Genomic DNA, 27,515 nt, shown 5'->3' on the forward strand with positions numbered 1-27,515 from the left:
CCTGGGGCCAACACTTTGAACTGTTGGTTGCTGAGCAAATGACTTGGATTCATTAAGCCAAAGTGCTTATTGTAGGGATACCATCCATTACCCAATGCAGTTTTCTTTCTTTTTTGTTAATCTTTCCCCAGGATATTTTCCCATTGATTTTAGACAGAATGGAAGGGAGGGAGGGAAACATTGACGTGAGAAAGACACCTTGATTGGTTGCCTCCTGCATGCTTCAGGATGGGCTGGGCATTGAACCTGCAACCTCAGGTACGTGGCCTTAACTAGGAATCAAATCCACGAACCTTCAGTGTGTATGTGTATGTGTGGGAGGGGGTGACACGTTAACCAAGGAGCCACACCAGCCAGGGCCCCATGCCGTTCTTTTGAGGAGATGTTATATATGAAAATTACAGCAGAGTGCCAGCACTCAAAAAGCAGCTATCAAAAAGCAGCTATTTTTGATAAAATCAAAGCACATTATGTTGAGTAATATTTTGGGTATCACCTTTTTTTCTGAATTGAAACAGAAATAAGACATGATTTCAGATATTACAGAATTCTTCCTAAAATCAGAGTAAATTAGGCTTCACAGACGAGGGGACAGAGGCCCAGAAAGGATAGGTCACATTTTTTTTTTATTGAGTTAAAGAACCCTGAAAATTTCTGATTCAAACTCACATAAGCTAAAACAGGTTTCCTTGGAGCCCTATCAGCAACCAGTTTTCTACAAAATATTTGAAATAATGCTACAAAGCATTCATAGTTAAGTATTCTCAATTATAAATCTTTATTAACAGAAGGTAAATAAGATAAAAAATAAACACCAATCTCAGATTTATGCTGAACTATCCTACATTAAAGTAGGAATATGAAAAAATGAACTTTTGACATTCTTAAAGTGGGCAAGAATTAGATCTATTTGCATTGCTGTTTTAATTTTATGCCAGCCTGAATCTAGATACCATGCAGATATCCATAGTACTTGACAATTCAGTTACTCTCCCACCAGAATTATTTCTAAGATGCTAACTTAATGCAGTATCCTAGTGGATTTTGGTAGCTCAGAAAATCCAACGAGGTGTTAAAAGTCAATATTCTCATGTCAAAGGTTTTAACTAGTTTTTTTTTTTTTCACAGACCCTGTTCTCCTTGTATTTTCACAATGTTCTAAAAAGAGGCTTGAGGATCATGGCATTTGCAGTTGCGAGTAGCCCTACAAGCTGTCCTTATAATTCTTTGAAGAAACCGTTAACTTTAGGTTTTGCTTTTGCAAATTTTACAGTGACACCTGCTGGCTACAAAGATTAGGTACAAGGAAATTCTATACGCTTTTAAAATCAAATTTAGTATTCATGATTGTTACATAAAAGCAATCACAATTAAAACAAAATATAGTATCACGAAGAATATCCTCTAGGATAAAGGAAAGGATTTCTGTGTCTAAACGTTTATATCCAAAACTAGAGGCCCAGTGCATGAGATTTGTGCACTGGGGGGAGGGAGGGGTATCCCTAGCCCCGCCTGCGCCATCTTGCAGTCTGGGACACCTCAGGGGATGTCCACCTGATTGGGCCTAAGCTGGCAGTCAGACATCCCTCTCGCAGTCCGGGGCTCTCGCAGTCCAGGACCCCTCACTCCTTACCGCCTGCGGGCAGCGGAGGTGGGAAAGGCCCTCGCCACCACCTCTGCACTTCCAGCCGTGAACCCAGCTTCTGGCTGAGCAGCACTCCCTCGTGGGAGTGCATTGACCACCAGGGGGCAGCTCCTGTGTTGAGTGCAGGTCAGTGCGCATCATAGCGACCGCTCATTCCACCATTCGGTAGATTTGCATATTATGCTTTTATTATATAGAATGGTAAGAGACCTAACACTGATTGGTCAACTCTGACTCAAGAATGACAAAACAGCTATTTTTCCATTCAAAGGCTAACACGTTTAGTTCTGGGTGTAAGACATTAAAAAGCATTTTAAAAATCAAAATTTTATAAATGAGTGAAAAACAGAATTACCACCAAAGTGGATAAAGTTATTCACATGCTCTATAAATTTCCTTTCAGATAGAATTTTTTTAAATTGCAAACCAGGAAAACATTAGAAAGCAAAAAACAAATGACTATAAAATAATTATAGTTACTAGCAATTTAAAAAAAAATGAAGCCCTAGTTTTAAGAAAAATTAATCTACCGTTAAAAATAAAATTTAAGACTTAACTATTGAGTGGAAGATGGGGGTGGGGGGGTGGGCACAGAGACAAAAAGATATAAATATACTGAGCAAGCCAGCCAGGGCCTCTTTCCATTTCACTAATATAAAATTGGAAATAAAAATCTTAATCTGCTCTTAATGTACCTCCTCCTCGTTTTTCTTCTATTCCTTCAGCATGGAAAGGAATGAATTTACTATTAGACTTCTGGAGGCTTTATTAAAGTCAGGCAGTAAGATCAGCAGACACTTGACTTGTCCATCTACAATCACTGGCAAGAAGCTGAAAAAAATATATCTTCAGCTGTGTTTATCATGAATGACCATCTGCAACTAGTAACTACTGTCCAAGGAAAGAGGCCATGGGGTCATCCGGCCTCTGACGCTTCATTCTATAGGCCTCCATTTCCTCCTCGGTGGGTTCCCGAGTTTCATACAGGATATTGTAAGGCCGTTTCCTCTCATCAACCTGCATGAGCTCCTTGACATGAAGAAGGCGGGCCTCCTCTGCATTCAGTGCCTGCAGAAAGAGAGAAAACATGAGTGCCATGGCTCTACATCAGTTCTCTTTTGTTCCAAAGTGGCAGAAAACCAAAAGATTCCACTGAATATGAACTGCTACATCAAAAACCTAGATTACCTGAAAGGGCTTGGGAGTCAGCTCTTCCTCTATCAAGCTGCAACTAATCACTATTTGGCTCATATGATTATTTTCATAGAGCCCCAACCATTCTACAGTATTTTCAATCTTAAAGAATTTTTACTTATGATGATGAAGGGGAGGGGGCGCGGGTAAGTGGTGATGGAAGGAGACTTGACTTGGGGCAGTAAACACACAATACAATATACAGATGATATATTATAGTATTGTACACTTGAAACCTATATAGATGTTGGGTGATTATGATGCATCAATACAGTTTCATCAATTTTAACAATGTACTACTCTGGTGGGGGATGTTGATAATATGGGAGGCTATAAATGTGTTATTATAGGAAATAGCTATACCTTTTGCTCAATTTACTTGGATCTAAAATTGTTCTAGTAAAATAAAGGGTTAATAAAAAAAAAAAAGAACTTTTACTTAATAGCAAAAACTGAATGATGTTCATTTTACTGGCAGAAGCCCACAAATGATGCTTCTGGTGAAGAATGCAACTCTGACTTCTCCCAAGGAGTTGATGAAACTTACAGGCTATAGAGCTCGAAGGAAACATGTTAATAACTCTAAAATTACAAGGCACATTTTTTCCCCCGTGCTTTAGTGTATTTGTCAAATATTCCAAGAAGCAGGCAATACGGAGACACACAAAATCTTCCTTCTCGTTCTAGACCTGATACAAGGTGACACGAGCAAATCACCCAGAAGAGGAGCTCATTTCTTCATTTTTAATGAATATTGGTGTCACTTTTACTATTTAGACTTCACAAAGTACCTTTTTCAGTTTTTCATGTTTCTTTTCTTCATCATCACTATCTGAGCTGCTCTTTCGATGCTTCTTCTTCTTCTTCTTTTTCTTCTTTTTATCCTCTTTTAGTTTTTCCTGATGTATCTGACAGGGAGGATTAAAAGATAGTGTTTTTAATGCAAAAACAAAGCTCTACTGCAAGTTTGAAAGTCCTGCCTCAGAGATTTAAAAACTCAGGACAAATTATGATAGACTTACCTCCATGAGGGTTTGAGGTTTTTTCACGGATTCTTCTCCAGTTATATCATTTACAATACATTCCTCTGAATTCTGTGGGGAAATACATGTAATTAGACTTGAGTATCACAGTTATGAATCATGTAAGAAAAAGCTGAAATTTGAAGCATGAGGATATATATGTTTCACAAAGGGTTGACTTAGGAGATTTTGTTGTTTTACAATGGTAAGAACTAGAGGACAATTACTTACAACAATCTCCTTCCCAGCTTCTCCAGTGCAATAGGAATACTTGACAAAAGAGTGACAGCATTTGTATCCCCATCGGCCTTCTTTCCAGTAAGATCCCCAGATATGCTACAAAGAGAGAAAGAGAGATGTTACCTAAAATGGAACCTGAACTAGGGACTCTCACATACTGTTGATAGAAGTATAAAATACAGTCCCTTTAAAGGTAATTTGGAAGGAAAATTATAGGGATTCCAGGGCTAGCTAACAAGCAAAGGCTGGCCCGACCTCAAGTGTGAGAAGCAGGCATTACAGGACAGTGCTCTTATATTTCATTCCCAAAACAAATTAAAAAATTTGGATATATGACTTCCCCTAAAAATTTAAGGACTAGGAAATCCTGGACCCACATTCCTGCTTGGAAAGAACTGGCTGTTGTTGAACAGTGAATGGTCCTACTAGACAGGGTTTGTGCTCTCTACTTTGTACAGTGTGCCTGGCTCACTTCACTGATGTATGTTTACCAGCCTGGCTCCTCCAGGCAGTTAAACTTTTAACCCCTAACTTAGAGAGCCAACTGTAGCTTGGGTGTTTCAAGAGTACAGCAAGTGACCTTATAAGCTTTATAAAGAGATGTAATATAAAGAATTCTGTATCACCTACGAAGTGTCCTTGTCAAAATATTTAACATATCTAATTAAACCTTTAAGTCTGAATTCCTATTTATAGGAAATACAGGAAATAGAGGAAAAGTTATAGTATCACTAGAAACCAGTCAAGTACAGAATATGAGACAGTTTACAAGATAACTGGCCTGCTCTGTTAAAGAATCACTGTTATGAAAAAGGAAAGATACACTCTGAAAAAAAGAGACGTAACAACCAAAATAAATTTTGACTGGATTCTGACTAAAATAAAATAAAACTCCAAAGAGCTATTTCAAGGCATTTTTGAATGTATTTTGAAAAATGTGAATAAGGCCAAGAGATTAGATGATATTAAGGAGCTAATGTCAATGTTCTGAATTGGTAATGTAGCTACAAAAAAGAATATCCTTAATTTTAAGAGCTACATAATATTGTGTTTATAGGTGAACTGTCATGGTATGTGTAATTTCCAAATGTTTCAGTAAAAAAAATACACACACACACACATTTTCGTATGTGTACACGCACACACGCCTGGACGAAGCATGTATATGGCAACATGTAAAAAAAAACTCTGAATCTAGGTGGTGGGTATATAGGTGAGTAGAAGAGTATTCTTTTACAGTTTTTCTATTTTTTGGAAAAAATTCATAAACTTAAAAATGTATAAAAAAGAAAAGCACAGCAATGATTCAATAATGAAGTCATAATATAAAAATACAATCCAGAGCATAATTCCAACAAGGACACAGAATGGTTCTGGCTTAACACGTACCGTGTGATTGTGGATCTTCACATCCTCCTCGTATTTGGAGCAGGCGACAGCCCGCTCCTGCCCTTTAATGACCGTCCCATGGCGTGAGTACTCCACATAGTCTTCTGTCTGAGCTAAAAGCAATTCAGCTGGAGGGGCATCCAAATGTTCTTGGCCGCCATACTAAAAAAATTGAACATTGTTAAACACATTTTACAATAAAGATTTGCATTTAACTCTCTACTGATGGGTTTATTTCCAATCAGAAAGATTAAAGAAACATTCTTTATAGGCCCTGTTATACAAAACACAGTGGAAAAAAAAATGCTACCAAATTTTCATAGGCAAATACAAGATGTCTCAGTTGCTATTTATCTGTTGACTGTGGCTACACTAGTACATTGCTCTTATCCTGTACACGTGCCCGCTTGCCACATGACTTTGCTGCTCCTTCCCTGAAGAGACAGTCTGTTTCTCCATTCCTTGAATCTGGGCTTGGCCACATTACTTGTTGTGACCTATGGAAAACTGACAAATGTGATGCATGCAAAGGCCTGGAAATCACGCATGCACTGGGGCATACCTTTTCTGTGACTAGTCTCTGGTACCCAGAGAATGCCATGGAAAGAAGCTGGACTAGCCTTCTAGAGGAGAGCCCAGGTGGGGCAAAGATGAGCCCCCTTAGGACAACCTGCCTGCTACCTGCTGGAGATCAGAGTCGGGCCATTCTAGACCATCCAGCCTCACATGAGCAGGCCCAGACCAGGAGATCCAGCTGATACACAGATTCATGAAAAAAAAAAAAAAAAAGTGCATTTTTAAGTTACTAAGTCTTGGGGTGTTTGTTTTGCTACCAAAACTCAGGGACACGGCTATACTGATATTACTTGCCAAATGGTTAAGTCAATGGAAAGAAAGTACTATTCCTGATGTATTGAAAGGGACTCTCTTTGGATTGTATTTCAAATGTAGATCAAGTGGTTATTTACTGGTCATTTATCTTTAAGAAACTTTCTTTAACATTTTAGTCAAAAGTACCTTTTCCAGGATGCTTTCTTTCTGCTGTTCTTTGAAGTCTTCTTTTTTGACCTTGAAGGACTTATACAAGAGCTCTAGTTTGGTGGGATCAGCCTGCAGATGCACTTCAGATCCCTTGTCATAGGCTTCCCATGCAAACACTAGGGCAATTAAAAACATCTTAATAAGTCGTCAGCTCTATGGTGTTTTTAAAATGCCCCCAAATTTCTTATGGGCTGATATAAAATGCCTTGACAAAGGAGCAAATACTTACGCTGTGTCTGAGCCATTGAAATGGTATCACCTGTGTATCTAACAAAGTTGTCTCCTGCATAGCTCACTCTGTAAATAAAAATTGGAAAAAAAAATTGTTTCAGAGATTGATTTCTTTAAGGAAAGTTAACTCTTTTCTGATCCAATCATAGATAATGTTCATTTTAATTCAGATTCAGTATTATCTTGATATCTATACTTTTTTGGGTGTTTTGAGTGGTTTTTGAAAATTTATTTTTGAAAGTATTACAAATCTCCCCTTTGTTTTGTTGTTTTTTTTCCCCATTGACTCCCTCCTCCCTACACCTGCCCCTTTCAAGCCTTTATCACACTATTGTCTGTGTCCATGGGCTATGCATATGTTGCCCGGTTAACACACACACACACACAGGCCTCCCCCCCCCCCCACCCGGAATCTGTACATTTAACTCAATACTTACTCATCTGGATTCTTTCCTGCATTGGCATAGGGATTTTCTCTCATTGCTCTAGTTTTGGGATCATAGTAAGCAGAATTTGGATCTAAATTCCGCAAATACTAGAATAAAAAAGTTTGAAGGCTGCATTAACATTTACTCCCAACACTAAAATTTCCTGAAGTTGATCACAATCAATTATATATGTGAATGCATTCTGGGGCCACAGATGAAGAGAAAAAACCAGAATGATACCTAATTTTGGAATGACTGACTATATTACCCACATACTGCCCAGATATCAGACAAGTAGGTAAAATTTAAGCTGGGAAGACAAATATTTGTTGAATGTGTACATTAAGTTAGCCAGGCTTACTTTTGCAATATCTTCTCGAATCCTGAGATTCCGAACAGTAATCCGTCTCTTAGAGTCAAAGTTCTGTCCAGGCATGTCAATATCATCTGCATATTTATCTTCATCCTCATCCTCACTATTATGATCTTTTTCCTGAAAGAGGGAGAGGAAAAAAAATAGTAAGAAAAAAAGAATAGCATTTAGTTGTTTTCCTTTCATTTCCCTTTAACCATACCCTTATTCACTTGTGTTCTTTAAGGCTATTATTAATTGTGTTAATATAATTAGTAATAATGGTATTATTATATTAGCCATCAGAAATGGAAACATTTAACGTATACTCAGATAGGGCAAATATTCATTACCATTTGAGAATTTGGTTCCTCTTCTCCCCACTGGTGTTTTGGAGAATTCTGCATTATGACAGAAGGAAAAACATGTATTTTATTCTATTAAGCCTATTGATTATTTAACACTTTAAAAACATAAGGTAATATAATAACTCTAACTGAACAAATTCTCATATTTCTCTTATAATGAGCACATAGTTATTAATACAAGTATGTCCCTGTGAATAGTTTATCTTATTAGAAGCCAGAAAATTTCTAGAGAATTTTTGTTGATATGTATAATAATAAAAGTGTAACATGCGAGTTAGACCGGACGTTCTTCCTTCCGGACAAAGCCGTAGTGGGCGGGGGCCCAGGCAGAGGCGGCAGAGGCAGAGCCCCCAGCTGTGGCAGGCGGGGTCAAGGCCCTTGCACAAATTTCATGCATCAGGCCTCTAGTAAAATTATAATCACACAAAGGAAATAGAAAGATTAAAATGACCAATGTACCCAAGAAATATTCATTTCATATGTGTTAATCTTAGACATACCATTTTCATTATACCTCACTAGTTTTCTACCAAGTCCAAAAAGAAAATGTTACTAGGATCATGTAAAAAGTATTTTTAGAGCCCAAAGAGCCTCTTATAAAATTTAGGCCATGAAGAAATCTACTGAAGTAACACCATATTGGGATTTAAGGAGAGTATGAAATCTTTGGTACAGAGACACACTTTCTTCATTAGCAATTGTTCAGGATTTTCTGACTCCACAGAACACCTATAGCAAAGTAGTCAGTATTTCATCATGTTCATTTAAAATAATTCAAAGTTAAACAGAATACCTTATAGCATTAGTAGTGGAGCATAGAAGTGTATGTGGGCCCCAGCTGAGTAGCTCAGTTGGTTAGAGCATTGTCCTGATATGCCAAGGTTGTGGGTTAGATCCCCAGTCGGGGCACATACAAGAATCAACCAATAAATGCATAAATAAGTGAAACAACAAATTGATGTTTTTCTTTCTCTCTCTCCTTTCTCTTTCTAAAACCAATCAATCAATAAATAAGAGTGAAAAAAAGAAATCCTCTATAATAATAAAAGCGTAATATGCTAATTAGACCGGACGTCCTTCTGGACGTCCTCCCAGATGAAGCTGAGGCTGCGAGGGAAGCCCGGGTCCCACGTGCCAGAGGGAAGCCGGTGCTGGCAGCTGGGGGAAGGAAGGCCTACTCTTGCACGAATTTCGCGCATCAGACTTCTAGTATATAATAAAAGGCTAATATGCAAATTGTCCCCTTGACCAGGAGTTTACCAGCGGGTGGGGCCAGCCGGCCAACCTCCTGCGTTCCCTCCCCCCAACCGGGCCGGCCAGATCCCACCGGTGCACGAATTCGTGCACTGGGCCTCTAGTGTATATAGTATATTACTATATATGTATCATATAGCCTTTCTGAATGGAAGCTAAGTGACAGGTCATCAAAATTTTAAATAAACATATTAACTGCATCAACAATTACACTTTTAGGAATTTATCATAAACAAACAATATGTCAATTATATAAAGAGGTATATACAAGAATGTGATTTGCAGTATTAAAAATAGTTTTTCTTTTAATCCCCACCAGAGGATATGTTTAGAGAGAGAGGAAGGGAAATAGGAGGAAGAGAGGGACACATCAATTGGCGTCCTCCCGCAACCACCCTGACTGGGGACCTGGGGATCAAACCTGCAACCTAGGTACATGCCCTTGAGTAGGAACTGAACCTGAAACCATTTGGTGTGAGCGCTGACACTCTAACCACTGAGGAATACCGGGCGGGACTAAATTAAATGTTTGTTTCAATTTTCTTTTTTACTAAGATCTGAAATTTTATTGATCATTTTTATTACTTACAGCCTGTTCCACTAACTTTCCTGAGGCTAATTCTTCTTGGAGTTTCTGGGCTTTCAGTGTTCGTTTTGCCTGACCAAAAAAAAGAAAAAAAACATTTGCAATTTACTTACAACATTCAAATGAACATTTAAATCTTGTAATATATTTAAAGAGAGTAAGTTTATTGTTTTCAGAAAAGCTCAGTGGACAAGGTCATCCCTGAGATTTCCTGGAGCTCCAGACTTATGGTTCTCTAAGGAATAGGAGTTACTTCCTGTTTGAAGTAGGCATGAATGGAAACTGAGCCAGACAGCACCTGTGGTAAACTGCAGAGAGCAAGCCCTATCTAAAAGGGGCAGTTGCCACCTGACTCCCTGACTGACTCTTGTCAGGCAGGCCCAGTATTTCCATGTATTTCACTGTTCAAGAAAAGACAAAATTCAGATTATGTGAAATCCCATGATTCTTAAATGTTATCTCCCCCTTAGAAAAATAAAAAGGCAGTGTGACTATGGATTTTAAAGAATGAGGATGAGTAGGTGAAAACATAACAGAAGAAAATTGAAGTTTAGTTAAAGAAAAATTCAATTTTCTGAAACAGGTTATCTTAGTTCCCATTCTACCACCCTCTAAATGCTCTGAGACAACTGTAAAATAGGCTCTGGGCAAGATACAGTATGGGAACCAATTTTATAACCTCAAAAAGCCAAAAGCCTGGACACTAATCTGTTCTCACATTTCCAGTATTTTTTTTTTTTTACAACCTAAGTCAGGGAGTAAAGGACAACACAGAATCAAATAAAAAGAAATTGCTACTAAATGGGGCCAGTACACTGTTTATGTTCACTATTCAATTAAGCTTACATAAAAATGCCTCTGTTTTTAAACTGCTTGAAGGCTTGAAAAATAGAGGAGCTGAATTAGTGGTAGAGCAATATGTTCATCCTTTAAGGATACTAGGAAAACAGGGAATTTTGCTCACCAGATCAACTTTGGCATATTCTTCTACAATTTTCATGTGTTCTTCTGGATTGTAGCCATTCCACCGATCCCTCTTCCCATCATAGTCAAACATCAGCTGAGGCTGGACATGTTCGTCTGGAGCTATGTTAGTTCCTGTAAATTTTGCTCCAACTCGCCTGGGTCTCTGGAAAACAGAATAAGATTACATCTTTCCCTAAGTACCTGTAGCCCAGAGGAAAACTTCCTATAATCTTTACAGAGCAGGTATGAACATACACCATGGGACTTTATTGTCTAGTTCTTAAATCACCAGTTAGTCTTCCAGCAGAAAAACTTGATAATGTTGAACTATGTCACACAAATTAATTTTTATCTAACTGGTAGCTAAGTTTAGATAATTTTAGAAAAATAGAATCAAGCTTTCTGATAAGGAATCAAGAAAGAAAGACCCAGACAACAGTTTCCACAATTCTCAAAGGTGAATTTACCTCAAAGCAGTCTTTCTTTTTGTGTGTCATGGCCCCACAATTTTCACACGCTCCTTCGCGATACTTAGTAGTTATGGAATTCTATAAATGAATGTAAAGAAAAACAAAGGAAATATTTCATTTATCTGAATAAGTTAGAAATAACACTCGCTCTCATTATATTGTCTGATGAGTTGATTTAGTTATGAAGAGGATAACCAGTTAAGAGTCTCCTATACTTTTACACTTGATCTTAGCCAAAAGGCCAAGAAGCAATAGGAGTCTCCTATACTTTTATAAATGAGAAAGTTTAAGGACTTTAGCAATTTAAAATTTATAAAATAAAATACAGAAGCTAATGTCATATGTGTGAATTTTAATACCAGATGGAAGGTTATATAAGCTATTGCTATTTTATATAGTATTGTATTAAAGGTTGTTATATTAAGTTCTTAATCTCCATTTCTACCGGGATATATACAGGATGCCTACATACCTCTTTTACACCCCTCTTATACCATTCAACAGATGAGCTGAACTGCTTCTGTTTTTCTGGTTGTGGTCTCTGGTGCTTTAAAGTAGGTCTTTTTGATGGATCAATATACCATGGCACTGAAGAAATATACTGAGGAATATGAGGGTTGATGTCTCTGTAATAAAAAAAAAGATTTTTTTTTTAAAAGAATAAAGTGCGAAAATATTTGATATTACAAATTACTAAAGATAGCCTATACAGAATCTAAGAACAGAGATATTGCAGTGGGGGGTGGGGTGGGAAAGGATACACTTGATATTTCTATAACATAATTTAAATAATTAAAAGAAAACAATAAAAAATAATTTAGAGTGAAAAATTTCCCACAAATAAATTAAGAACAGTGATATAAATGAAGGAAGAAGAGAGATGTATTTTAGTGAGATAAATCTTGTATCAGAGAAAGAGGTAAACTAGTAATATCTTAGAGTTGATTAAAATAATGGGTTAGGTATATTATTTAGACATGTGTAGGTACCAGCCAGAAAAACTCAAAAATACAAAGATTTATAATTAGTCACTTTTTTACAGTGGGGCAGGGAGTGGGAAGGGTTGAAATGGACTATAGCCATTCATTATAAATCCTTCAATATTACTTGATTATTAAACCTTACACCAGTTTGATAAAATAAATAACACAAACATGACGTAAATGGTAAAAATAGCTTCCTGCCAAAGGATGAGGAATTGATAAAGTTAGACATGAATCTGAATTGTGAATGAAAAGATCATACAAAAATTTACTTACTTTCCTTCTTCATCAACTTCTGCAGGAGCATTACCCAGTTTTCGCTGTTCTTCTAGCTCCTTCTTCTTTCTCCAGTCCTCTCTGGTCATCTTCTTTGGTTCCTCCAAACTCATTTCTTTGGACCCTGCCACGGGGGCGGCATTAACTGTGTCCACAGCTGCAGCCGCCATTGTTATCTGGCCTCCTCTTTAAAAGGGAAGAAATCTGTATTAGTATAAACTAGGCCTTCATGAGTTCATCAGTGAAACTATCAAAAGTATATCTTAATAACACATACTGTGAGTTATAAATAAAGTTTCATATATTCTTATTCTTTCATAGTATTTGTAAGGGAAGGTTTTCTTTCCCGTAAATAAAAATCTCCACTGTAGTAGTTACTCCCTCAATTCTAATTTACAAATGGAGAGACAAAGACACAGATTTAAAATTTCATAAGACTCTCTCATATACATTCCTGAATTCCTCTCTACATAAATGTTAAACTTTTCTACCACACAAACTCTTAAACAGAGTCTGATCTTTATTACCCTTAAAGACTGAATGTCTTAAGAGTTATCTAGCCAAAGCCGGTTTGGCTCAGTGGATGGAGCGTCAGCCTGCGGACTGAAGGGTCCCGGGTTTGATTCCAGTCAGGGGCATGTACCTTGGTTGTGGGCACATCCCCAGTGGGAGGTGTGCAGGAGGCAGCTGATTGATGTTTCTCTCTCATCGATGTTTCTACCTTGGTTGTGGGCACATCCCCAGTGGGAGGTGTGCAGGAGGCAGCTGATTGATGTTTCTCTCTCATCGATGTTTCTAACTCTCTATTTCTCTCCCTCCCTCTCTGTGAAAAATCAATAAAATATATTTAAAAAAAAAAAAGAGTTATCTAGCCCAGCGGCATGGCTCAGTAGTTGAATGATGACCTATGAATGAGGAGGTCACAGTTCAATTTCAGCTCAGGGCATGTTCCTGGGTTGCGGGCTCCATCCCCCCGTGTGGGGACTGTGGGAGGCAGCCAATCAATGACTCTCTCATCATTGATGTTTCTCTCTCTCTCCTTCTCCATTCCTCTCTGAAATCAGTAAAAATATATATTTAAAAAGGAGTTATCTATATTTATTACCTCTGTTTGATCATCTACTTCCCTTTTCAACCACTCTAATTTAGCTTCCAACCCTTACCACTCTGAAGAGTTACTACTAGGTGGACGTTCTTTTCTGTTCTGTTCCCTTTCTCTTTTATGTATTATCCCTTGGCTCATGGCACACTATACTCTTCTGGTTTTTCTTGGACCCCTCTTGCTCCTTCTCCTGGCTCCTGTGCAGGTTTATCCATTCCTGCCTAGTTAATTTTGGATTCTGCAAGTCGAAGAGCCTCTTTCATCACTGTGAACCCCACTAGTGGACAAGCCCATCTATTTCCAAGGCTTTAGTAGCTACATTCCAACCTTGGCTCCAATTTATTTCTCTACTCTAGACCTTTTATCTGAGCTTCAGATACATATATTCCAAGTGCTTACTTCACAGCATCTCCACTTAGCGGTCTTAGGGACACGTAAACTCAACAAATCTTAATTCAAATTCATGATCTTCTCTATGAAATCTAGTCTCCTTCCAGTTTCCTCTCTTAATAAAAAACACCACCATTCATCCCTTTACTTGTTCCAGCTAATCCCCACACCTATTTCATCATTAAAAAAATTTTCACCTTCTGAATATCCATATTCATCTAACTGTCAATGCTACCACCGTAGTGTTACTACTTTTTCCTACTACATGTCATTTTAAATATTCCAGTAGTCACATTAAGACAATAGAAGGAAACAGGTAAAATTACTTTTGCAATATTTTACTTAACCCCATATATCCAGTATATCATTTCGCCATAAGAAAAAAATAAACTGTCTTTAAAATCTGATGTGGATGTTACACTTAGACTAGCCACATTTCTAGTGCTTACGAGCCACAAGCAGCTAATAACTATTATACTGGGCAGTGCAGCTCCAATGACATTAACTTTTATTTTAAAGACCACGAAAGACACAGTCCTGATCTGACTGGGCACAGAATCACGTCTAAGGCTTCATTTTTGGCCCGCTTTCCCTGTTCCCTCCTCAACCTGATACTCATCAGCCCCTTGAGGATATATCTTCAGAATTAGAAGTTTCCGGCCCATTTTCCGGGGTTCTCCGACCTAGCTTCACCTTCCTCTTCTTGTACCCGTCTCCGCGCCCTCCCGGCCCACTCCCCCTCCCATCCCCGCGCCGCCCGGCCCACTCCCTCGCACCGTTCCGCTCCCGCTCGCCTCTTCAACCTCCCACCCAGGTTCTCAAAATAATTCCTCACCAAGTCCTGTCGCAGCGGACCCCCAAACCACCGGACTGAAACAGAGCCAATACGTCAATGTTTACTTCCGGTTCTCAGCGCTTCCCAGCAGCCACCGCGGGACACATGCGCAGTAACAATTCTTTGGGTCGCAGGATCCCGAGAAGTTGGTCTCGCGAGATCTCGAGTTTTGCCACTCTTCCCACTCCCTTGAATCAGTAGTCCACGCAGTAGTGATATTTTTTTCAAAACCCTAATTTGTTCATATCACGTCCCACCACCCAAGCTTAAAACCCCCCCAATGCGACGTCGTCCAAGAGTAATATGCCAGCCCTAGATGTCATTTTAAACATTCCAGTAGCCATATTAAGACAATAGAAACAGATAAGATTACTTTTGCAATATTTTGTTTAACTCAATATATCCAGCACATCATTTCGCCGTAATAAAAAAAGCAAAACGCCTTTAAAATCTGATATAACATCTTATAATTTTTACTTTAAAAACAACTGGAGACAGAGTCCTGGTCTGACTGGACCCATGTCCCAGGCTCAGGATGGCGGCTTCCTTCAAGGTCCCCGTTCCCTGTTCCCTCCTCAGCTTGGCGTTTGTCTCCCCGATGAGGATATATTTATGAATTGGAAGCTTTCGACCCATTTTCCGGAGTTCTTCAGCCTTATCTTCCTTTCCCCATGCCCCTCCCACTCCCTCCAAATGGATTTAATTGCAGTTTCAACCTTTCCCAGAAATGTAATCTCTTTCAGTCTGGACTTTCTCATCAAGCATATCAAGAAAAAGAAGACTTGAACTTTTACAGACTTAGGAAAAGAGATTTATTTGGGCACATCTGAGGACATTGCCTGAGAGCAGAGTTCAGGGATATTTATATAGGCCGGGAGAGGGGGGAACAAAGAAGAATACAGCTGTTTTGGTTAGTTACATAGAGTCAAGGAGTCATGGCTTTCCATCAGGTGGAGAGAATATACAGATAAGGAAGGGTCATTCAGCACTGGAATCTGGAGCTATGGGAAGGGTTCGGAAGCAGTTATGTTTATATTTTTATCAGGATGTAGAAAGAACAGTCACTGCCTTCTACAAGCATTTCTCTTTTTAATGGATACTGTTGGAGAGGATATGTGGCGTGGTTAGGAATTTTCTGTTCCCTTGGTTACTGATCAAGTCCCAGCAGCAGCTTAGACACCCTTTCCTTCCTCAGGCACAAGTAAGGTTGTCTGTCACAAGGGCCCTGTTCATCCACGATCCCCACAGAGAGAGTCCATCTGCATGATAAAAATCCTCCCCCTTCTTCCTCCAGCGTCCCCCACCCCCTTAAAAAAAAAAGATGTCCTGGTCCCCAAACAAACCGTTTGTTTTTGTTAATATCTCCTTGCTCCATCCTTCTTCCTATAAAAACTTCCACAATGCTCTTGTAGTTGTTAGATGGGATGCTGCCCAATCCACGAATCATTTAATAGAGCCAATTAGATCTTCAAATTTACTCAGTTGAATTTTTTATTTTTTGTCCCATCTGTTCTGGTCACATTTAAATTTTTCCCCCCAAAATAACCTATTTTCCTTTAAAAGGTAAAAGTGAAAATAAGCTAACATTCTTACCTCAATAAGATAGCCCATTACAATGTCATTTTTTTTTCTTATTAAGAATTTGCAGTGTCTAGAGTTTAGGAATGTAAATGTTTTGATTCTGCAGGGCAATAGATGAAGGAATGGAAAGTGTCAGAGAATAGCCTGACAGTCTAGGAAGCACTCACACTTGTTTTTTATCTTCTTAAAATATTTACTGGAATTTACTTGGAAGAGTTGAGGTCTATTAAGTTCAAATCACCAGGCACAAGCCAGGGAGCTCATCTCCCAGAGGAATCGTAGAATGTGCTGGACAAGCCAGAAGAATCTTTTGTGGGGTTTGGGTTCCTCCCTGGAGGACTGATTCTGAGGAGGGTTTAAGGAAGCAGTTCTGGAAGGTCGCTGCTTGTCAATCAGGATTAGTCTACACTGGGGTTGGTTAGGATGTAAGTACCCGTATGAGGTGAGGGAGGGGTCAATTGGATAGCCCACTAATCGTTTGGAATAACAAAGTGGGTCTGCGGCTCATTGGTAAGGAAACAGTGGTCACTCCAAGAGGAGGTGGTTATGGCATTTTCAGTTACTGAATGACCTTGGGAGACAATGCTTCCTGTTGTAAGGGGAAGGTTTACCCTAGGGAAATATAAACCTTGCAACCAAAAACCTTGGGAGAAAGAACCCCCACTTGAAAGTTGTAGGTGTTGTATGGATTTGGTTTTAAAAATCAACGCTTTTGTGTCTCATTGATATAATATGGAGCTGAGATATGTAGGAAGTGATACTGGGAAAAAATAAGGGAAGGGGTGGGGGTTCAAAAGAAAAAGGACAGGACATGGAAGGGGTAATAAAAGCATGCATGTTTTTATTGATTTCAAAGAGGAAGGGAGAGGGAGAAACATCAATGATGAGAGAAAATCATCGATTGGCTGCGTCCCGCACGCCCCTACTGGGGATTGAGCCCACAATCCAGGCATGTGCCCTTGACTGGAATCGAACCCAGGACCCTTCAGTCTGCAGGCCAAGCTCTATCTACTGAGCCAAACTAGCTAGGGCTATGCATTTTGTGTCCTCTCTCTTTTCTTCACCTTCTTGAGTTAGGATCCTTTCTTCTTCTTTAAAAAAAAATATTTTTATTGATTTTGGAGTGGAAGGGAGAGGGAGAGAGAGATAGAAGCATCAATGATGAAAGAGAATCATTGATCATCTGCCTCCTGCACGCACCCCACTGGGGATCGAGCCCGAAACTAGGGCATGTGCTCTTGACTGGAATTGAACCCGGGACCCTGCAGGCTGAGGCTCTATTCACTGAGACAAACCGGCTAGGGCTAGGATCCTTTCTTCTTGATGTGTTAAACAGCATTCAATAATTTTTTGTTTAGTGACTGAATCATTCCGTGGTCAATTTTGGTCCTGAAATGCCAGGGAAGAAGAGCCGATGAGCCGGCATATATTGAGAACCATATCTATGACAGTCCCTATTATAGAATTTTTAAGGAGGCCTGAATTATGTATTCATTAGGATCATTATTTTGTTCCTAAGCCAGAAATTTCTGTTGCAGTACTAGAAACAGCATCCTAGCCTGAAATATTGAGGAAAGGCCTTCAGTGAGGGAATAAGCAGTCCATTCTTAATCACAAGCATAACAGAATAACTCAAATATTGCTGTTTGATCTATCGGTACTTATATTTTTTCTTAATTTTTAATTCTGTTCTGCTAGTGTTCTTTAGACCTAATGGGTTGTTTTCCCACCCGACTATGTATGTATTTTTTTATATCTCTAATTGAAATACAACTGTTTGTTATGTATCCATTTTTCCTCAGTTATTTTCCTGAAGGCTATAATGCCTTTTCTCCAGGATACCTCTTCTTTTTTAATTTGATCTGGTGTATTTATTTACTCTCTGGACAAATAGTTGATTAGTTGAAGACTTTAGGCAAATAGTTCAGCTGCCACTTCGCCTTGACTTTTTGAACCTCACAATCTTTTCATTTAAAAACGTCTTGGCCCCTCCAGTGTCTCAGGAAAAACAAAACAAAACTCTGTATCTTAATATCATAACAAATGGTGACCATATTCACTCCCCTTCTATCTGTTAGTAAAAAACACACCTAAAAGTCCATTATTAAAGTGTCACGTGGTTTGATTTTTGTTTTTCTTCCCAAGACACAAGCTGTAATCTTCTTGGGGGAAAAAGCTTTCGGGGCGGAGCCTGAGGAGCGTAGGTTCTTCCCATTGGTTCTTCCTGGGAGTCTCCACCCCACTCCGGTCCCGCCCACTGGGCGGGTGAGCCAATAGGAATTTGAGTTGTGGTTCAAACGCCGGGCCGGCGCGACCGCTGAAGGCTGAGTCGTGGGAGATTTTGGCTGCGGCTCCTAACGTGGGTGATGGAGAGGTCGTGAGTGGTCGGGCGGGGGCGGGGACGGGGACGGGGACGGGGACGGGTGGGTGGGGGAGGGTGGTGGTCTGGTGAAGAAAAAGAAAAAGGCGTGTTGGGGACCGGGTCCCGGGGTGTCGGGGTCGGGGGCAGGGGCTGGGGCGGGCGAGGGCCAGGGGCCGGGGGCGTGGGGTTGCGGCTGGGACTCCCCGGGGTCGTCTCTAGCGCCCAGCTCGGTTGTCGGCCTTGACTGCACGGCGACCCTCCACGGTTCGGTTCTTCTGAGAACCAGGGTTCCTGCCGGCCCCAAACCGCCAACTCGTCTGGAATTTAGAGGCGCTTACGCGGCCTTGCAGAGTGAAGAGCTGGATTTCGTGCCCGTTGGCTCGAGCTCGCGCTTCTCCCTGCGCCTAGCTCTTGCCGTTTTTGCGTGAACGTGCCCCGCGTGGAGAGTTTGGCCGGTGCTGCCCCTTAGGTTCTCTCGTCTTCCCTAACCCCCAGGGTTTAACACATTGCGTACCGCATAGAAACCTCTAAGACATACGCCAGGGACCTTACGCTTTTGTTCATATGTGTTTCACTCCCCTAGTTAATTCAGAATGGCTACTGTGATCTTTGTGGATAAGGAAAATGGAGAACTGGGCACTCGTGCGACTCCCCAGGACCGGCCGAAGCTGGGCTCCCGGCCCTGTGAGTATACAGGCTGCAGCCATACGCAGGGATTGTGGACCAACGTGGCCTGCGCCCAGGGCGGCGTTAGGGAGGCGTACGTGCACCGCGTAGGCAACTGCAGTCAAGTTTGCCGAGTACAGGCATAGATACCTCCTTTTATTTATTGCACTTCGCAGATGTTGCATTTTTCACAAATGGAAGGCAAGACCCTCTCACCAGCAAAAGGCTTATGCCTCACTTTATTGAGGCACCTGCTTCATTGCTTTGATTTGCAACCGAACTCGCAATATCGTCTGTGCTCCTGTTACAACATGCTTGTTATGAGTCTCTTTTTCATGTTCAATAGTGGAATGAGATTGACAATGGCCATGCCACTGTCAAAAATGGGGGTTGAGTTAGCGGTGAGAATTAGGCCAAGTTTATACACAGTCAGCTTTCTAGTTGCACAGATAATGTCTTGCTTGAATAATCTTACGGTCTTTTTTTTTTTTTTAAATTTTTATTCTAGCAGTCAAAGCGTTAGATGGGAGATCTCAGGTTTCAGCACCACATGTTGGCAAAATGTTTGATGCTCCTCCAGCCTTGCGTAAGGCTCCCAGAAAGGCTTTGGGAACTGTCAACAGAGCTACAGAAAAGTCAGTAAAGACTAATGCGCCTGTCAAAGAGAAACAGACCACCTTCCCTGCTAAAACGGTAAGAGCTGTCTATAATGACACTGTTTAAACACGTCAGCACTTTTGGCTCTTAAAATGACGATTGGCATCCTCTCTGGCTTTCTTCCCAGTGAGCAGGTTAAATAGAGGCTGGCAAACCGATTGGCAGGAGAGAATCACACTGTTTTGGTGGACTTCCTCTGTGCCTTGAGATCAGCAGCCTGCAGCAGCAGGTGAATTTTTTTTGCCTCACCTGCCCTTAACTAATATCGTGAAGCAGATTTGTTGGTAGCTCAGGCATACCTCAGAGAGGTCAAGGATTGGGTTCCAGGGGCGGGAGCGGGTGGGGAGAGAGGTGAATGGGAGAAGAAGGAGACATTCCTAAAACTTTGAACAATAAAGAATTAAAAAATACTAATAATTGGGTTCCAGGCCACCATAATAAAGCAAGTATCACCATAAAGCGAGTCATCGTTTTAATGGGGGAGGGTTTCACCTTCAGTTTGTTAAAGAAAAAAAAAAAGCAACATTTTGGAAGTCCCCCAAAACAGTATGAAGTGCAATAAAGCAAACGGTGATAAAATGAGGAATGTCTGTATCTACTTACACATGTAAGTACTGAGAGGGAGGTACTTTGCAAGAGGTCACATTAATATAATAGCTCAGGTGCCGCTGTCCTCCGCACCTCCTAGAGCAAGCACCAGCTCCTCAGGTCATAATTTGCTAGCATGCTGACCTTTGTGTTTGTGATGAGCTAGGGCTGCAGGTCAGTGCATCCCAGACTGAGAGAACTTGGCTGAGAAAATGACTTGGGTGTGTGGATGACCACTTTGTTTGGATAATGGTTTTGTTTAATGTGTATTAGGAAAAAACAACTAATTAAGATAAGGCTGATGGAAACACATGGAAAATCACACTTCCAAAAGCCAAAAATGGCTTTTAGGATTAACTTCTATTCCAGCTGACTCAGGCCCCTTTCCTTCACTGGTAGCTTGAGTGATTGAGTTAATTACCAGCGCTGCACATTCTTGATGAGTTAGGCTGACTTAAATCTCAAACTTAACGGTTGAGCCATGCTACTAGAATTGTTGAATTGTATTTGTGTGTAATCATGAGAACATAATCATAAGGATTATGGTTCTCAGAAGTCAGCATGAAAATGAAAAAATTTAAAATGTGGTGAAGAAGCCCTCACACATCTTGAAGAAGCCCTCTCGCTAACTCATGTTTTCTTGGATTGTTTTAGGTGACCGAGAAGACTGTTAAAGCAAAAGGCTCTGCTCCTGCCTCAGATGACACCTATCCAGAAATAGAAAAATTCTTTCCCTTCAATCCTCTCGGTAGTATCTTTTGGTATTACAAAAATTCTTTAGCCTAGAGTTTCTCTTAGAACCCAATGCAGCTGCAACTTGATATGGCTATCAATATGATACACGACCCAAAGCTATAACCAGACTGTCTGAATCTGGGTTGCTTTGAACAAATATGCTTGTTGGTAGATTTATTTCTAAGGTACCATCTAAGGTCAGAAGGGGAATTGGAGCAAGGATGTGGAGAACATTTTCTCCTTTCCTCAAGAGCTTACCTCCTAGGGAGGAGATGTGTTCACTAACCTTGAAAAAGTCTGCAGTGGACAGCTCTAGCAAGCCTGTTAGAAACGGGGCTTTATGTCAAATTGAACAATGCCAGTGAAAACATGATTTGTTTACTCCTTCAAACTGCTACATGTATCTGAAATATTTTCTGTTATAGAATGAGCTTGTTTCGTTTTAATTTACTCACATTTGAGGAGGGGCTACTGTATGCCAGGCCCTGCCCTGAGGGAGCCCATGATTCTGAGGGAAAGTGAACAAATCATCTTACTGTGAGTGTGAGCAAGCAAAAACCAAACAAACAAAAAGTACGGCCTTTTAGGGGAACAGCAGGGAAGCTTTCACAAAGGCTATAAGGAGACCGCTGGATGAAGAAGGGGATGGGCAAGGCAAGAGCCTTGGACACAGTGTGTGCAAAGATCCTGAGGGGGAAGGAAGGAGTGGAGTGGTTCTGGGGAACCCAGAGGCAGAGTGAAGGACGACACAGGTGAAGCAGTGGGGGCGGATCAAGCAGGGCCTTCTGCTTTCTCAGCTGGATTTTTTGCCCTTTCATTCTAAGGGCAGTTAGTCATTCTCCTGGTACACATCCTGATTGTTTCTGGCTTTCCTACCTTAAAAACAATTCCACAATTAGTATTCTGGAAATTATACTGTTGTGAGCTTGTGAGTTTACCCAGTGAGTAAACTTTTAAGAATTGCTTGCTGAGTCTCGAAGGGTGTGTGATGACATTCTGACAGTATCCATGCTAATAATTACCATTCATTCATCAAGGAAAATAAGGCAGATTTAGGCATATTGGCCAGGAAGGAGGACTACAGTATGTTGTGTTTCAGGGAAGAGACACGGCCAAGTTGTCCTTTAAACAGGAGCATGTGTAACCGAACCCACCTCCTGTGGATGAGGATGCCTGCTTCCCCCGTGTTCTCTAACTGCAAATGTTTTAACATTAATCTTGATCAGAAAGGCAATGGGTATCTTTTTGTTTTAAATTGTGTGTGTGTGTGTGTGTGTGTGTGTGTGTGGGGTGCCTCAGTGAAAGCATATTTGATAATTGGCCTTTTGTAGTTATTTTAACTTCTGTTTGTATCTTTGTTTGCCTTTGATAATGTGACTACTATTTTAAAAGAGATCTTAGTGGATAAAGGAAATTAGCTCTTTATAGTGCAAACTTGTATCCTCTTGAATCTTTTTTCTGTTATGGTTTCCTTTACAATTCAGTGGTTTTAAATTAAGTAGTCACCATCACTCAATTCCTTCTTGACCGGTTTTACCAGGATTCAAAAGGAGCAGACAACTTTCTAGTATATAGGCTTTAGAGACCTTTTTACACTTTACAAAATGATGGTTCTTCATTCCTAGCTTTTTAGAAAACAGAAAAAAGTTTTATTATTATTATTATTTATTTTAGAGAGAGATAAGAAGGGAGAGGGAGAGAGAAACATTGGTGTGAGAGTGAAACATGGTTCGGTTGCCTTTCCATAGGCACCTGAACCTGGGATTGAACCCACAACCTGATTATGTGCCCTGATTGGGAATTGAACCCACAACCTTTCGGTATAAGGCACAATTTTCCTACCAACTGAGCCACACTGGCCAGGGCAAGAAAAACCAGTTTTAAATAATTAACACTGTGGTTCTCAAATTTTTTTGTTTAATCACTCTTTTATACTCTTAAAAATTAGTGAAGACCCCAAAGAACTTTTGGTTGTATGTTCTGTTTATATTTCCTGTATCAGAAATTAAAATGGAGATATTTAAAGTTATTATTTGGTTAAAAAGTAATAAACATTACATTAGCATAAATAACTTGAAAAAATATAAAATAACTTTTCCAAAACAAAAAAAACTTACTGAGAAGACTGGCATGGTTTTATATTTTGAAAATTTGCTTAATTTGGCTTAATATAAGATAGCCGGATTCTTATCTGATGTTTGCATTCAATCTGTTGCATCTGTTTGGGTTGCAGTATATGAAGAAAATCTGGCCTCATGCAGATAATAGCTAGGAAAGGGAGAAGCATTTTAAATAGTCTTTTCAAATCAGTATAGATGGTTTTCTTTGGTACTACCCTAAAATTCAATTGGTGGCTGTTTCTGAACATATAGATGCAATGCGAAACTGAAAACCATATCAATGAACATTTTATACTCTGACAGTAAAATTCATTGGTCTGTTTTGCACTTCAAAGTATCTTTTATCCTAACATTCATCACACATTGCTCACCTAGGCATATTGGTTTATTGAAAAATATAGATTATCGAAAGGCAGCTTCATTATGCAATTTTAAAAGCATGTTCATTAATATCACCACTCATTGGATCAGAAAAATCTTAAGTATGAGGAAGCTGTCAAGCTAATGATCACAGATAAGTTTTTCAAAATCCTGTTTTTTTTTCTTGAAATTGTGAATTTTAATCATTGGCAACAAATACTGTTTTCCTTGAAGGGATAGACTCTTAAATTCCTCTGAGAAAATGTGCAACCAACACCCAGCTCTGAGTAACCAGTTTGTCTTTTAGGTGTTCTTTCAACTAACTGGTGTTCGGGAAAAGGCCTCTAGTTTAGCTTGCAAAGCAAATATTTGCCCAAATCCTTTTTCTTTGAGATCACCATTGTACTTCAGTAGGCAGCAGGGTGCTTCCTGACATACATCTTTTTGTCATACAAAATATTAAAAAGACATGTCCTCAAAGATCGAGAGCTAAGAAAGTTAATACTTTTTATGCATATGGTAAAGTGAAGTGTGGAACTGGCACTTTTTACTGCAGGTGAAAGGTAGTGAGGAGTAGTGTGACTACTAAATATAGTGTCTTGCCCCTGCCTTGTCCAGTTAAGGCACAGTGATTTTATCCGCCGTTGCTTTTGTGCCATCCTTGCGAGTGTCAGCACAGTGGGGGAAAGGTGTTCATGTTATTAGAAAAGTGGCTTTGACCTCGTGGACCCGCTGAAAGGGCCTCAGGCTCCCAGGAGTCCACTGTCCATACTGAGAATTGCTGTCCTGATGAAAACCTCTCTCTTTGTGGCAGATTTTGAGAGCTTCGACCTGCCTGAAGAACACCAGATCGCACAGCTCCCCTTGAGTGGAGTGCCTCTCATGATCCTTGACGAGGAGAGGAAACTTGAAAAGCTGTTACACCTGGGCCCCCCTTCACCCCTGAAGGCGCCCTCTCTACCCTGGGAGTCCGGTAAGTGAACAAGGGCCCTCCTAGAAGGGCCGCAGACAGTTTGTGTCATGACACTTGCATTATTACCATGGGGATAGAGTTATGGGGGAGGTTAGCCTACAAGACATTTCTGTCCTTCAGACTTCAGGGCAAGGTTTCAGAATAATGAAAACCCTTCTCAGTTGATATTGCTGTTTAGTTCCAAATGCTCAGGTAAAATCAAGTCATTCTGGAATCGAGAGCCTCAGATATAGCCAAATAAGATTGAACTTGGCATATAGTTTCTTAGATGGTAAGTTGAAGTATAGTAAAACTTGCTTGGAATGAGAATTCCAAGTCGCTCGTTCAGGACCAAGACACCTGTGCAATAACATAGTATGGCAAAACCTCACTGCACAAGGTTTGTGTTCTTGGTTCAAACTGGTGGTCAGAAGCTGTCAGTACGTTTTCTGTGTGTTAACTTAGACACTTACACTGGTTCATACATTTACATTAGTGATGTTGTTGGCTCTTACTTGGACCTCTAATAAGAACAATAGTTTCAGGAACTTCTAAGAATCATTTCCTGATATTGGTTAATTCTGGGACCACAGCCACATTCCAGGAAATGAGTGCATATGAGTGTAGGTGGTATGGGCATAGAGATTCACTAGACAAAGAGAAAAACAGTGGATGATTAGAAGTGATAACTAATGTCCATGTTGAGATGGACAATGAATCAAGGCAGTTTGCAGGTATTGTCTAAGAAATTCCTGTTTTCTAGATCCGTTCCAGTCTCCCTCAAGCCTTCTGTCGACTCTGGATGTTGAATTGCCACCGGTTTGCTATGACTTAGAGGTTTAAGTTTCTTCGTGCTTTATAGTTTGCATGTATGAATAGTTTGTATTAATAAAGATATTCTTTAACAGACTCTTCTTAATATTGCGGTTGGTATTTGTAATTTGCTTAAAACAGTATAAAAACTCGTAGAAGTGTTCATAGCCAAAAGTCTATAATATGACAATAGACATTTGTCTAATTTGAAAATTTTACCTTAAAACCCTTTGGTTTGTTTTAACAGCTTATTTTAGAAGTTGTCACTGCTTTCCTTGAAGCTTATACCCCTTAATGTGTATTTTATTGTGTTCTTGTGGCCATTAACTAGTGACAGTTATTAGATTTCTTAATGAGAAGAGCCACTTCAAACTCATTAAGTATCTATTGCTAGGCACTCTTTATTGCTGGTTCTATTTACAGTGGAACCTCGGTTCTTGAACTTAATTCATTCCGGAAGGCTGTTCGAGAAGTGATTTGTTCGAAAGCCAAATCATTTTTCGCCATTAGAAATAACATGAATTGAATTAATTTGTTCCAGACCCCAAAATGATTCCCTGTTTTAACCTTTCTTATATACCAAACATGTCGAATGTAATGTTCGGTCTATAGACAAGCACTTCTTTTCTTAAATTCATCGAATCACCCCCTGCTAGCCTTAAACGAATCACTTTCAGCACCATAGTGGAACCTTGGTTCTCAAACTTAATTTGTTCTGGAAGGCTTAGAGGAGCAATTTGTTTGAAAGCCGAATCATTTTTTCCCATTAGAAAGAATGTAAATTGAATTCATCTGTTCCAGACCCCCAAAGGATTCCCTGTTTTAACCTTTTTATGTACAATATATGCCTAATGTACTGTTTAACCTACAAATAAGCACTCCTTAAATTTATCAAACTACCCCTTACTAGTCTTAAGTGAATTTTTAATCTGTTCCGGCCTCGGAAATGCTAGCACTGACTAACTGCTTTATGGTTATCCAATCAACAAGTTTTTCTCCTGTTCAATTGCCTGAGATTGTTTTGTGAGCCCTTTCACACCCTTAGCAACATTGGCGCTCTTGATGGTCTTGTTTGCCCAGTTTCTGATATACTGCACAGGGTGACACTCCACGGTCCATCTATGGAGAGTGGGTCTAAACTTACAAGCCGGATCTAGGGCAAATTGATTGGTACAATACAGAATAGAAGAGAGTGACTGGATAATCATCGTATCCCGAATAGAAAATACAGTATATCTTCTGTGTGCTAATGGGACAGACTGCTGCTTTTGAATTATGATAGACTAGAGGCCTAGTGCACGAATTTGTGCACCAATGGGGTCCCTGGGCCTGGCCTGTGGGATTGGGCTGAAACTGGCTCTCCGACATCCCCCAAGGGTCCTGGATTGCAAGAGGGTGCAGGCCAGGCTGAGAGACCCCACTGGTTCATGATTGGGGCCGGGGAGGGGCCACAGGAGGGCTCCAGGGCGTGTCCAGCCTGTTTCGCTCAGTCCCGATCAGCTGGACTCCAGCAGCAAGCTAACCTACCGGTCAGAGTGTCTGCCCCCAGGTGGCCAGTGCAAGTCATAGTGAGCAGTTGAGTGGCCTTAGCATATCATTAGCATATTATGCTTTGATTGACTGAACGGCTGACTGGACACTTAACATATTAGGCTTTTATCATATAGGATTCTTTGGCTACCTGTTTTCAGTTGTGCGTAATGTAGTTTGTTTATTTATTTATTGCGTAATGTAGGTTATATTACCAATGTTAGCAGGAGACTGTTTCCTCATGCCAGAGAAAATGAATTGTCATCATCAAATAGTGTTTTGCAAACTTGGTAGTAGCAGCTTATCTTCCCTTCCCTTAGAAAGATGATAATGTAAGCCACGTAGCATAGAATTTCCCTCAGTGATCTTAGTGCCTCTC

The 27,515-nt window shown here is 40.1% G+C and overlaps 2 protein-coding genes across 7 annotated transcripts in view; one reads left to right on the top strand and one right to left on the bottom strand.

Moving 5' to 3' along the window:
- Positions 1 to 25,702, top strand: part of PTTG1 (PTTG1 regulator of sister chromatid separation, securin) — a 373,674-nt gene extending 347,972 nt beyond the window's left edge. The window contains exons 1-6 of one of the 6 annotated variants that reach the window (XM_059699109.1): positions 18,561 to 18,712; positions 19,299 to 19,399; positions 19,893 to 20,074; positions 21,281 to 21,374; positions 24,656 to 24,814; positions 25,557 to 25,702. In XM_059699109.1, the coding sequence (XP_059555092.1) occupies positions 19,309 to 19,399; positions 19,893 to 20,074; positions 21,281 to 21,374; positions 24,656 to 24,814; positions 25,557 to 25,636 (606 nt within the window). In that variant the 5' untranslated portion in view covers positions 18,561 to 18,712; positions 19,299 to 19,308 and the 3' untranslated portion in view covers positions 25,637 to 25,702. The other 5 variants (XM_059699106.1, XM_059699108.1, XM_059699110.1 and 2 more) reach the window with 5 other exon arrangements.
- SLU7 (SLU7 homolog, splicing factor) lies at positions 755 to 14,896 on the bottom strand. The gene is made up of 16 exons (XM_059699105.1): positions 14,773 to 14,896; positions 12,446 to 12,631; positions 11,659 to 11,812; positions 11,184 to 11,264; positions 10,715 to 10,879; positions 9,754 to 9,822; positions 7,896 to 7,943; positions 7,552 to 7,683; positions 7,200 to 7,297; positions 6,761 to 6,828; positions 6,508 to 6,647; positions 5,491 to 5,652; positions 4,093 to 4,197; positions 3,862 to 3,933; positions 3,631 to 3,747; positions 755 to 2,713 (listed from the first exon to the last, which is right to left on the bottom strand). The coding sequence occupies exons 2-16, from the start codon at positions 12,613 to 12,615 to the stop codon at positions 2,534 to 2,536; spliced, it is 1,761 nt and encodes a 586-aa protein (XP_059555088.1). The 5' UTR covers positions 12,616 to 12,631; positions 14,773 to 14,896; the 3' UTR covers positions 755 to 2,533.
- Positions 25,703 to 27,515: the final 1,813 nt, after the last annotated feature.

Source organism: Myotis daubentonii, chromosome 5 (assembly GCF_963259705.1).
Source record: "Myotis daubentonii chromosome 5, mMyoDau2.1, whole genome shotgun sequence".
NCBI classification, from domain to species: Eukaryota; Metazoa; Chordata; class Mammalia; order Chiroptera; family Vespertilionidae; genus Myotis; species Myotis daubentonii.

Bases quoted from the DNA above. Each gene is read 5' to 3' on its own strand.
- SLU7 (XM_059699105.1), bottom strand. From the start codon at position 12,615: ATGGCGGCTGCAGCTGTGGACACAGTTAATGCCGCCCCCGTGGCAGGG. The intron at 9,823-10,714 runs GTGAGCAAAATT...TTTTTTGGTCAG, and splicing joins AATATGCCAAAGTTGATCTG to GCAAAACGAACACTGAAAGC. The intron at 2,714-3,630 runs GTACTTTGTGAA...CTCTTTCTGCAG, and splicing joins AACATGAAAAACTGAAAAAG to GCACTGAATGCAGAGGAGGC.